General features: G+C 37.8%; 1 protein-coding gene and 1 long non-coding RNA gene across 2 annotated transcripts; both read right to left on the bottom strand.

Annotated features, from left to right (window-relative positions):
- Positions 1-2,659: 2,659 nt before the first annotated feature.
- On the bottom strand, positions 2,660-6,071 carry LOC122137665. Its single transcript, XR_006155012.1, has 3 exons — positions 3,886-6,071; positions 3,453-3,626; positions 2,660-3,038 (listed from the first exon to the last, which is right to left on the bottom strand). It is a non-coding gene; the product is annotated as an uncharacterized LOC122137665 (long non-coding RNA).
- A 5,902-nt stretch (positions 6,072-11,973) lies between these two features.
- LOC122137556 (putative nuclease HARBI1) lies at positions 11,974-13,085 on the bottom strand. The gene is made up of 2 exons (XM_042725185.1): positions 12,573-13,085; positions 11,974-12,433 (listed from the first exon to the last, which is right to left on the bottom strand). The coding sequence occupies exons 1-2, from the start codon at positions 13,048-13,050 to the stop codon at positions 11,988-11,990; spliced, it is 924 nt and encodes a 307-aa protein (XP_042581119.1). The 5' UTR covers positions 13,051-13,085; the 3' UTR covers positions 11,974-11,987.
- Positions 13,086-13,320: the final 235 nt, after the last annotated feature.

Raw genomic sequence — 13,320 nt, 5'->3', positions numbered from 1 at the left:
TGTAAGTGTTATTTGACGCACCCACCGCTAGCCTAGCTTAGCACAAAGACTGGATGTGAATGGATAATGCTAGCATAGTAATCCCAATAAGTGACAAAATAATGCAAACATTTTCCTATTTACATGTTGTGATCTGTATAGTCACAGCGTGTACAAATAACAAGGCTATATGAGACAGAGACCATTTTAATCGTATAAATACTGGGAACTATATTCTCACTAGGCATAGGAGCACAGCTTACGTTACTTGGGCGGAGTGGCTACTTGGGCGGAGTGATTAGCGCAGCACTGGAGACGCGCCGTGGTGAGGAGCAGAGAGTTCGCTCAGAGTTGGAGTAATAGAGTCAGCAATTACTAGATAGTACATTTATAGTGTACAGTCATGGGTGTTCGCTGTATTGTAAAGAGCTGCGACAATAAACAGGGGAGACTAGGTAATACTATGATGTTTCATAGAATTCCAACCAAAAACGCTGACCTGATGAATCGATGGCTACTTGTTCTGGGTATAGTTCCAAACACACCTGTAAACACCATCACGAAGTATTTCGTTTGCTCTGAACATTTTACTGTAGACGACTATTTTGAAAAAAAATGCAAGTTGCCACACGGACCATGAAACGTGTGCTAAAGGATACAGCCATCCCATCGATAATAAAGACAGGACAAATTGGATAACCTGTTGCTGCGGTAAGTGTTCCGTTATGTTTTGAGATGACTAACATTAGCCATACTGTAACAGTGCCATGCTAATGTAATATAACCTTAGTAGTGACACTATTACGTGAATAGGGGCTCCCTGTATCCCCTTTATTGTTATTATTGTGTTGTCGTGAACACACTGTATCGCTCAATAACAAATGAGCGGCGCTAAATGTAACTCTCAGGACTAATACATTCAACTTGCTAATGAATTGGAGGGGGATGGGCAGTTTTCTTTTTTGAGAAAATGTTTGTGAAATAGTAGGCTAACGTTACTGTCTGTGGGTTCATTGTGCAAAAACTATTTGGCTTTTGCTATTACTTTCCCCATATTCTTGGCTATTGTAATGCAATTATCTAACATTACTGTATTATATGCTGTTGAATATATATGGTCAGCTGTAATAAATTGCATTTCAAATATATCAATTCCTGTAATAATTCTTTATACATTTTCTGTGATAATTATTAATCAGGATGAGATGAGTGTTCTACAGCACTTTGTAACTCCTCGTCTGTGTATCCTGGCTCAAAACTATATCGTTCTGGATCTTGATTTGATACACAGTAAAATTACTCTGAGTCTGACAATTCCTTAAAGTCAGCCATGATCACGAGTCACGTCTAGCTAGTTAGTCACGTTTGTTTTGTTTACGGAACCATCAACAGGGCGTCTCGTGTGCTGCGCTAATCACTCCGCCCAAGTAGCCACTCCGCCCAAAGAAACGTAAGCGGTGCTCCTACGCCTAGTGAGAATATAGTTCCCAGTATTTATACGATTAAAAATGGTCTCTGTCTCATATAGCCTTGTTATTTGTACATGCTGTGACTATACAGATCACAACATGTAAATAGGAAAATGTTTGCATTATTTTTGTCACTTATTGGGATTACTATGCTAGCATTATCCATTCACATCCAGTCTTTGTGCTAAGCTAGGCTAGCGGTGGGTGCGTCAAATAACACTTACAGAACGCACAGAAATGAAAAAGGTATGTATGGACTTATCTAACTCTGGGGGATACTGTGAATAAGCTAAAGTCCCAAAAAGTCGGAGTGTTCCTTTAAGGGGTCTTTATATTCCCGACGTGGAATGTACACAATATCCAAGGGAAGATGTGGAGCTGACAGAAGATTAAAAGGACGCAAACGGAGCTGAGTAAGTTCCGCCGCCGAATACTGGAGCATCGCCCATGCTACCGAGTGGTATACTGCAGAAAGGACGACCCAGATGTAGTTGAACCGCGTGCCAGAGGTACCGCAAAGAACAGTCAGTAACCGGTGTTACACCAAATTCTGTGACCATCGTATTCTGTGACCCTAGTAGGCGCTGTTGTCACTGTTTGGCTTGAACTCGATCAAACAGGAGAATTGGGTACGCAAACAGCGTGGAGATAGGTCTGACAGCAGAACCGCAGAACCATTACGTCATAACAGTCTGAGTACGACAGCGCCAGCCCGACAGTCTGAGAGCGGAAGTGGGCGCGGCAAGTAATTACGCTACTTCCGTGTTTTGGAACGTTTTAAAGTTTAAAAACAACGTTATTATAAAGACTTTGTTTTAAACGATTTAATTGAAAATGTATATTTAAGATTGATTAACAATATTATACATTAGACAAAGCATACAATTAAAAATAAATAATCCAATGAAAACAAAGCTTGAGAGTTTGAACATTTTATTCAATTGAAAATAACTTTAAATACTCAACCAACATAGACCACCATACACAATAATATGATGGACTGAAAACACAAAAAAAAATATAAATTTAAATAAAATTAGTTTTAAATAAATCACACACTTGCTGTTTTCTAATTAAATAAAATTACAAAATCAAACTAAATAAATAAATTATATAAAACAAAATCAAACCAAAGAAAATAAATCTTATAAAAGTTATACAGGCACAAATTTGACAGCAATAATTCTCAAGAGAAAAATAAATAACATAAATTAAAACTCCATACACATGGAGTTTATTCTGAGGTGCCTTTCATCGTGACATTTGAAAAGAAAAACTTCCATGTCCTGTTGAAACTGGAACCGAAACATGAAAGGCTTTTTGGCCAGTTCCAGATCATCTTTTCTTTCCGCCCGATCAAGTTTAAGAAGGGCCTCTTAGTATGAACAGTGCTGGTCCCAGTAGTATGAACAGTGCTGGTGGCTGATGGGGTCCCAGTAGTATGAACAGTGCTGGTGGACAGCGGCTTCCCTTTACATACTTCTAAATGATTATGAAAATCTAATTTTCTCAGAATTGTGGCTGTACAGTAGAGACAGTGGAAATGAAAAGATTGTCTGCAGCCCAAACCACATCTGCGAAATGTGAAATCTGAAATATGACAGGAAAAAAAAGGAAACACTCAGTTCCTGTGCTTCAGAGTGTAACTCCAAACCTACTCAAACCTATCCCGGATGGTTTAAATGTTTAATGGGATGCATATGAAATATTATTATAACAAAATACAAATATATAATTCTTTGAGTTTTTTTAGCTCAAGTTTCAGAGTGCAATGCTTTTGCAAACTTTAGACGTTAATGAAGATAAATTAATATTTGATGGCTAAATCATGTAGAAAACCATCTACATCTATCGAATTCCAAAGGGACTACTATTGAATATGTGTACCTTGAAATGCAATGCAATTTGCTTTGGATAAAAGTGTCTGCCAAATGCATACATGTAAAAAAAAATATCTATTTCCACTGTATATATAAAAAAAAAAATAACTCAAGATGTTCATACCTCCATGAACAACAGCCTTTTTGAAGTGAATTTTCATATGACTGGTCAATTTGTTCCGTCTTGTTGGTTTAAAGATGCTGGCATCACAAAATGGGCAGTGAAAATTTCTGCAACATGTTGTGCATTGGATCAGAAGTGGTAGCACTAACACAATCCCCAAATCGATATGTGCTTCTATAGGTGAAATAAAACACAATTAATGCAATTCTCATGGTCAGTCATTTAACAAATGCTTTAAAATACAACGCCAACAACAAATTAAATCACAAACCATGAATATGTAACCCAACAAAGTGATACTGTGACATTGCTAAATATTAGCCTAACTTACAAAATACTTCCTTTAAAAAAAATGTCAGTACAGAGCCTTCTTGTATAAGCGTAACGTTATAATGTTAAGTATGTTGCATCTATCAAATCTGTAACTTTTTACCTCTTTCTCTTCTTCTTTTCCTTGTTCTACAGTGTGCTCCGCCATAGTTTAACCTTCTATTGTCTATTTTTTACTGTCTAAAAACCTTTTAATGTCTATCTTTTACTGTCTAAAAACCTTTTACTGTCTAATCTAAACAAACACGTCTAAACATGAACTCCGTACACTTCCGGCATCGGACTGCTACCCAGCCCACTTCCGCTCTCAAACAGTCGGTCTGGCGCTGTCGTCCTCAGACTGTTATGACGTAATGGTTCTGCGGTTCTGCAGTTGGTTATTATTGGAAGCGTGCAGGTCACTGATCTATAATATATATCAGTGGTACAGGTTCATGGCGCGCGTACACATTGAATGAGCGCGTCTGTACAGTCTGGTCGCGTCAATTCAACGTGCAACCTCCTCTACTGTATAGCCTATCCAGGAAAGAATCTGGGTCTAATATGAACAGTACAGCTGTCACATTAAATTACTTGGATTTATTTATTCATTTTCTTATACTTTTAAATGGATAAAAAACAACTTTTTTTATTTTTTAATTCAAAAAAATCCTCTGCTTATGTTTTAGCCTTAAGTGTTATGTAAGCTAATGTAGATACTCCTGAATGTTTTTGAATATGTTTGTACAAATTCTTAACCGCTTCTTAAATAAATAAAAATTAAAGTGACCGTGTGGAATGTTTATTTAGAAATGCTCATTATTAAACAGACTTATTAAACCAATTAAAAATGTCATGAGAATAAACACAATCCTGTTGTTTGCAGAGTAGCCTATTTTTGCATTTTGTATGCAACTTAAATGTTTAACAAAGTTCATGAAGCTGATGTCACAAAAACAGGCTACTAATGTATTTAAAGGGGGCATCAGAATATGTGACCCCATTGTTATGTACAGTCCCCACAGGTAAATTCAATTTCACGTAAACTTATCTGTCCTTTCAAACTTATTGTCCTTTTTTTTTTTTTTTTTGTGGTTTTACCACAAATTCTATCTATAATCTATATACATACTCTACATACATGCATACATACATATATACACACACATGTATATATATGTGAGGTAATATCAGGTTAACAGTACCTTTAATTAAACAAAAACTTAAACACTCATAATATTAAGGCAGGGGAGGTGGAGATTCAAATTGACACGCTGCACAGCTGTAGGCTTTCATGGGGTAAGGCTCTTGTAATAATGCTTCCAAGATATTTAGGGTGAATATCTGAGATACAGTAAAACATATAGCTAGCTGTGATACATATACTGTGTATGTCCTCTGAAGAAAGATGTACCATGCATGAATGGGGCCTCAGAATGATCAGAGCACTCAGATGGACTTATTTTAAAATTAGCCAAGGTATCGATTGTCTTTGTTTTTTCCCTGTCTTACCTTGTTCCTCCATAGTATTCTTCTCCCCACAGTGTTGGCACAGCTCGCTAAGGTCAATTGGTCACCATTGGACCAAAAAATATACATATTGAAATACAACACTAAAATGTATCAAGAACTATATGAAGAGTTTATCATTTAAATAATGTCTCAGTCATGGGAAAAAATAAGTGGTTCCCATGAAAGTAGTCAATGAATTGGAACATTTTGGAGAAATTTGCACAGTTATACGTCAAAAAATGTCAATAAATGCTTGATCTGCATTTATTCTATTTATTCTCTGACTTGTAAGGCGAAGGCTTTAACTGCTTCTTGTGTGATGTTAGCTTCATGAACAATTATAATCGTTGTTGCATTTTGAAATCAAAATAGGCTATTCTGCAAACAACTGCATTGTTTATTCTCATGATACTTTTAAGTTTAATAAGCCTGATGAGTAATCAGCATTTCAACAGAAACATTCCACACAGTCACCTTGTATTTTTTAACAAACGGATAAGTAATTGTACAAGCAAATTTGTAGGAGATGGATAGTTTTGTTTTGAAGAAATAATTTTTTTCTCCTGTTTTGGAACAGACAGGAAGACAGGGAAGATGCCTGCATTTTTGTTCACTTTTATTTTGTTAGTCTATGATAGTGTTTAAAGTCGGCACTGTTTTGTTTGTTGTTCATCTCTAAAGCTTGTGATGTGGCATTTAGGTGAAAATGACCGGAACGCTCCCACAATAAATGAAAATGAATTGTACTTCTTGTTGCTGATATTCATCTGTTGCATGTTGCTTCTCTCTGCTCCTTCACTGGGCCATAGCAAAACTGAACAAAAATATAGGTGTCATCCCTGTCTGTTCCAAAACAGGCGAACATCTCATACAAAGCAATTTATGCATACAATCAACACATTACCTTTAAAACTGATACTATAATAATAATAATAATAATAATAATAAAGAGAAAAAGGAATTCTACTTCAAGCATTGTCTCTCTTTACAGTTTACCTTTTAATACTGATAGAATAATAATAATAATAGTAACAACATAAAAGGTAAAGAGACAAAAGCCAACAAAGTGTTGTGTGTAAAAGTATCTCGACTAGCTTTGAAACAACAACTGCGTCCTCTCAACACACACAGCCATAATCTCTCAGGATGAGACTTTTAAAAGATGTACACGTGCAGAAGAAGCCAATCCACTTCTCCAGTCAATTATGAGCAGGAACCTGGAGTAAAGGAGAGAGAGCAACTGGACAGAGAGAAGAGAGACAATGCACAAAAAAACACAACTTCACACCATTATTTTTAAATAGTAGGAAGTACAAATATAAAAACTAAAAGTATTAGAAAATTAATAAATAAATGCCAGTTAAATATTGTAAAAGCTGTAGTTCATATTAAAAGTTAGGGTTAGGTTTTTAGTGTATTTTTTATTTATTTATTTATTTTTTATAAAGTACACAGTGCATTTGGAGTACATCAAAGTCTTTCTGTGTGAAATTCCCTTAGGATATATATATATTATATATATACGCGACCAGACTGTACAGACGCGCTCATTGAATGTGCACGCTCGCCATGAACCTGTACGCTGTTTGCGTACCCAATTCTCCTGTTTGATCGACTTCGAGCCAAACAGTGACAACAGCGCCTACTAGGGTCACAGAATACGATGGTCACAGAATTTGGTGTAACACTATGAGGCGCCGCGTAGGATTTAAATCAAACTTCGCTTATGAATACATGTATAAAACACGTGCATATACACCTATACATTACTCACATATACATGCATACTACTGGATGTTCACAAATACATATATTAAATACACATGCACACTAATATGAAATCGATACCAATACATATAATGTTAACAATGAATGCATACACACTTGTGAATAACTTGCGTATACATATAAACTTGACGCGTGCATACACCAAAAGACACTCGCATATATGTATAAGCTCGATCCATGCATATACACCTACACACACTCGCGCATACATATAAACTCGCTGCATACAAACACAACTGCACATACTCGCATATACATATAAACTTGATCCGTGCATATACACCCAGGGGTGCAACTATCCAGTGTTAGGGGGGTATGCAGCAAAAAATTTTGGTAAACACTTGCCAGTCAACATTAATATTTGCAAGCCTCCAAGTTTGGTAGCAAATCTATGCATGATTCCACAGTAAACCAGAGATATTAAAGTTGCTTTCCAGATTCTTGTCATTTATTGTAAATGCTACCTTATATTTTTCAGTTTTCAGCTCAGCAACCTAGCTACATATTCTGTCTGCTACATTCCCAGTGTTAGCAAACGCTAGGGTTGCCACCTTCAGAGAGGCAAAATAAGGGACACCCATTCACGACTAACACCCCCCCCATCCACCACCCCCCACCCCCCAAAATCATGCACAAGCTTTCTTATTCGTCAAACTTCCAACGGAAAATATTAATATATTAATTTTATTTTAAATTTGGTTATTTATACTTATTAATTATTATTAGTCTTTTTTTTGACAGCTCTGCAGCTGCTACCTGGATGGGATATTTTTTTTATTTTTATTATTCATTTGCTCAAATTAGGACTACATTTATTCGTCCAATTTTTATCTAAATACTAAATAGTAATTTGTAAAAAATTTATATGACATACTGTATACATTTATGATTAATATAAATGATAAATTAATAAACAGAGTCTAACGTTAATTATAATCTATTAATTCATCTGTCTAATCATGTCTAAAAATATATAATAATTATTTCTACCAAGCTCTGATAATGTATGGAATATTACATTAACAGACTATACCAATTTTAATAAAACAATAGTCCTATACCTTGAAGCACAGATGTGTCTGTCACTTTAAATGTATGGTTCACCCAAAAATCAAAATTATATAAATCATAATTTACCCAGGCTGTTCTAAACCTGCTTAAAGTTCTTTCTTCTGTTGAACACAAAAGAAGATACTTTGAAGAATAAACAGCTTCTGGTCCTCAGTAACTTCAAGAAAAAATAAATAAAAATAAAATAAAATACTAACAGAGTCCTTGGGGACCAGAAACTCTTTGGTTACCCACATTCTTCAAAGTATCTTCTTTTATGTTCAACAGAAGAAAGAAAATATTAAGGTTTGGAACAACTGTAAACGATGACAAAATTTTCATTTTTGGGTGAACTATCCCTTTAAATCAGACAGTCCAACTTGAGCAACTGAAATGCTTCTCTGCAAACTGCACGTTCATCATTAGTTACAGGATAGACACACTGATAACTTTCCTATTCATCCCTACGTCTGGAGAGTCTTGTGTTCAAAGGGCGGATGTGAGTGAGCTCTAGATGTTTTAAACCGCGCTGGTTTAGCGCATGAAAGGGCTTTAACTGCGCGCGTTCTGGAGACTCCGTCTCCATGAAAACAAGATGCCAAAATGGAATCACGCGCAAATGAGCTTCTCTAATACCTCGTATGAAATTGATTTAATTATAACTGCTATTAGTATTATAAACAGTGCAATATACTTTTTTGTATATTCAACTATATGTTGGCATTTGTAAAATACGGGACAAATCGCGTCCCGTATTGATTTGATACGGGACACATCATTTTACCTTTAAATACGGGACGATTCCGTATTTTAAGGGACGGGTGGCAACCCTAGCAAACGCTAGCTAGTCTGTTAACATGAATAACGTATTTGCAAGCCTCCAAGCATAGACGTCACATTTTAAATCCTACCTGTTGCCTTTCACCATCCACTTATTTAGCTGCTGTTGCATCCCCTGACATGCCATCTCCTTTTCCCTCTTTCTTTTTCTATTTTACCCCCCGATAGCTTTTTTGCTTTATCCATCTTTTTCGAGTTTCAACAACAACTCACCGCAACTCACTAACGTTAGGGCCGTTTCATAGTCAACGCATCTGTACGCATACGCGTCCCCGAGGCTACGCTTCGGCCGCCATTATGCGTCGGTGCGTAGCCAAATGTGTCGTCCTAGTTTTTGATACGCGACGCCCCGATGCACGCAATACTATGCGTTGCCGGTGGGGGCGACATTGCAAGTATTGTACATTAATTCAAGTATATTGTGTTTACAGAAGAAGAAGGTTTGAATACGTAATACAGTACACATGTCAGCGGTTCCACCATGGATGTTTGTAATGCCTATAGTAGATCTTTATTTAACAGATGAAGTGAAGAAACAGGATTGTGATCCAATAAAAATAAGAGTTAATAAATATATGGATCAGAAGTATTATGATATTATACAGATATTTACTTATGGTTCAAAAGATCCAGAAACTATGAAAACAGTAATAGCAGTAGTTATTCCACATTATGAAATAGTTATTAAGAAAAGAACCCCAGATTTTTTATCTGTATTTAAAGCAGAGTTGGTAGCTATTGTTATGGCTCTCCAGTGGGTAGAGGAAAATAGAAAAAAAACAAACAAAAAAAAAAGTAATATGTTCAGATTCATTGGCTGCATTAAAGAGCATCCAATCAGGCCAGTCTAACTGCAGACAAGATGTTATACTTGAAATACTGCAGTATATTTATAGAATGGAAAATCAGGGCATTTTTATTTCATTTATTTGGGTTCCAGCACATGTTGGAGTTGAAGGAAATGAGAAGGCAGATAAGCAGGCTAAGAATTCTTTGAACTTGAATCAGATAGGAATTGACATAAAAATTAGTAAGGCAGAAGCAAAAACAATAATTAGGAAAGCTCTTATAAATGAATGGCAGAAACTTTGGGAGAAAGAGAAGACTGGACGACATCTATATAGAATTCAAAGGGAAGTAGGAATACGTAACAATGACATGGGATTAAGAAGACGAGAAGAATCAGTAATAATAATAATTAAAATAGGACATACTGCATTGAATGTAAATTTAAATAGAATTAAGAAACATCCGAATGGATTATGTATGCATTGTGGGATTTGTGAAACTGTAGAGCATGTACTGTTGCATTGTAGAGCATATAACAACGAACGACAAATGCTAGAAGCTAAAGTAATAGAAGAAGGTGGAAGCATGATGCTAGTAGATATATTAAGTAAGCTAAAAAGGAATAAGAATATTAGATTTGCTTTGTTGAAATATCTTAAAGATACAGGAAATTATATAAGAATATAATGATGGTTATTTATTTATTTATTTATTTGTTTATTTATTTATTTATTTATTTTTGACTATTAGTGGTAGTATTTAGTATGATATACATACATATATAATACATATACATGCATCGATGCTCCACACTCCAGTTCAGATGGTGGCGGTAATGCACTAATAAGCTAGTCTGCCAACCGCCAATAAACAGAAAGAAGAAGAAGAAGAAGGTTTGAATACAATGGCGGGCGAAGAGGAAAAATTATGCGAACTTATACGTATTCATTCACATTTATACGATAGTTCATCGCAATTACATTCAAATAAAATAGCGTTGGAAAATGCATGGAGAGAGGTTGCAACCGCGATGGGAAAACCCATAGATAAAGTAAAAACGGACTGGAAAAGTGCCCGTGACAAATTCACCAGGGCGCACAAAAAGTGGAAGGTGGCGTGCAGAAGTGGTGCGGGGCAGCTAAGTTTCGGCTACCCAAAAATATTGACTCAACTTAGCTGGCTGAGTGAATTCATAAAGCATAGGACTACAGAATCAAATTTTTCGGTATGTAAACAACGTTGTGTGTAGCCTATCTAGAAGTCAATGCTGTGTGCCCCTTCTCGAGAAGCTGAAATAGCCTACGGCAGGGGAGAGAGAGGGGGGGGAGATGTGTGTGTACATTCAAATCCATTCAATTTGTACATTTAAATTTATGTTATGTTATATTTTATTATTTTGATTCCTTTATAACTGTCATTTACTGAGAATGGTAGGCTACTGATTTGGTCAGGACGTTTGAAACAGGAGTAGGCCTACATTTTCTTTCTGTGTAGGCAGGTGAGGGAGACGATGAGGGCGACGATAATGATGATGAGGAGGAGGAAAGCATTATTGCACAGGGAGATCAGGCACTTCCATCTACCCCCAAACCCGACTTATCCATATCCCAGTTTTCCCCACTTCTATCTGACCCTCCCACCACCCCAACACTAGTGGCTTCGACCGTTTCTACACCATCTCATCCCCCTACCACCCCGACATCATCAGCCTCCCGTGGTGGTAAAAGGAAGCGCAAAAGCCACAGGCCGATTATGGATCCATGCGAGCGTACGCTCCTCGATAGGCTGCAGGAAATACGGCAGGAGAGAGAGAGGGATAGGGAGAGAGAGAGGGAGAGGGAAAGCGAAAAGAGGGACATACACACCACTTTTTGTAATTACCCTGTGCCATTTTCTACAAAATCTCCCACAGGAACAAAGTGCAATTTTGATGCGTGACATCAAACAGCTCATGCGGCAGTATGAGCCCTTTTAAAATTCGACTTAATTTGTCTACCAATATTGTAGGCTACATGCTGTTACTGACGTTATTTGTTATTGAGACATTTGTTATGTCATGTTCTGTGTAAAACATGTTAAAGTTCAGTAGCCTTCATATGAAAATGAATTACACTGTCACCATTTGGTTTTCACAATGCCATATTAGTTAAAATGTGTATTGGTTTTCACAATGCCATATTAGTTAAAATGTGTAAAGTATTAACTAATTAAAAAAAACCTCATGCTTCAAAGCGACCTTTTATCAATTTATTGGTCAGTGCTACCCAATCGTAGCACACTGTACTGGTGGGGAAACACGCCAGCATCTGATAAAAAGAAGTCAGCCAGCTGCTCCCTGACAAGTGCCGCTCTCCGGGAGGGTCTGCTGCTGCCGACCAAACACCGTGGTCCGTCGACCATGTTCTGGTCCCCCGCAACGTGCTGCCTCCACTCTCCAGGCTGGACCTCTCCGGTGTCAGACGTCGCATCCACAAAGGTGGCGGGCATATATCTGGCACGTTCAGTGGATGCCAGAAAGTTGTGGAGAGCCACGCACGCCTTCACGAGCTTCACCGCTTTTTCAGGTTTGCAGTCAATCGGGCGGCTGAAAATTCGGAAGCGCGCAGCCAATATACCGAAGGCATTCTCCACCACGCGTCTCGCCCTGGCCTGTCGGTAATTGTAAATACGCTTCCTATCCTGGAGGTTCGTCCCTTAAATGAGAAGACAAATAATGTTATTAACTATAAATATATAACAATCTATAAACAAGCTAAGACCAGTGCATTCTTTTTCATTGCTTCTGGGCTATTTTATTGAGCAGGTCTGCTATCAATTATTTTTTATTCTCACCTGGATAGGGTCGCATCAGGTTCTCCTGTAAGGGAAATGCCTCATCCCCCAAGAAAAAAAAAGGACTGGGCGTTGTGGTGCCCGGTAGGACAGCAGGAGCAGGTAGATTGAGACTGCCCTGTGCCAGTCTGGATCCAAACGCACTGCGGCCCAACACACCTCCATCACTCTCACGCCTGAATGCGCCAACATCGACGTAAATAAATCTATAGTTCGCATCAGCAGCTGCCATAAGGATAATAGAAAAAAAACCTTTGTAATTATAGAAATCGCTGCCTGATTGTGGTGGTGCTCTGATGCGAACATGCTTCCCGTCAATCGCCCCGACACATAGGGGAAACTGCCACTGTCTCCAAAAGTCCTCCGCTATGTCTTGCCACTGACTGCTCGAAGGAAAGGCCATGTACTCCCCCTGAAGGGCATCCCAGATGGCACAACACATCTCTTCTACAATGCCCGAAACAGTGCTGGTGCCCATTTTGTAGCTGGCAGAGAGTGCCTGCAGGCTGATGCCTGTTGTGAGGTACCGCAAAAGTTCACTGCAAGCTTTTTGCGAAGCTCCAATCGGGTTGCGGTGATTTTGGTGAGTGTCCGGGAGAAAGCGGACGACTTGTGAAAGCAATTCATCAAATTTTGGCGCCGACATCCTAAAATACTGGAAATGTCTCTCCTCGTCCAGGCTTCGCATGGGAAGCACCAGAGACACAAACTCCCCATCCTGATCTCTTTTTTGATTTAAAGGGCGAAC

This window comes from Cyprinus carpio, chromosome B6 (genome assembly GCF_018340385.1).
Source record: "Cyprinus carpio isolate SPL01 chromosome B6, ASM1834038v1, whole genome shotgun sequence".
Taxonomy (NCBI): Eukaryota; Metazoa; Chordata; class Actinopteri; order Cypriniformes; family Cyprinidae; genus Cyprinus; species Cyprinus carpio.
This window is presented reverse-complemented; position numbering and strand designations above follow the sequence as displayed.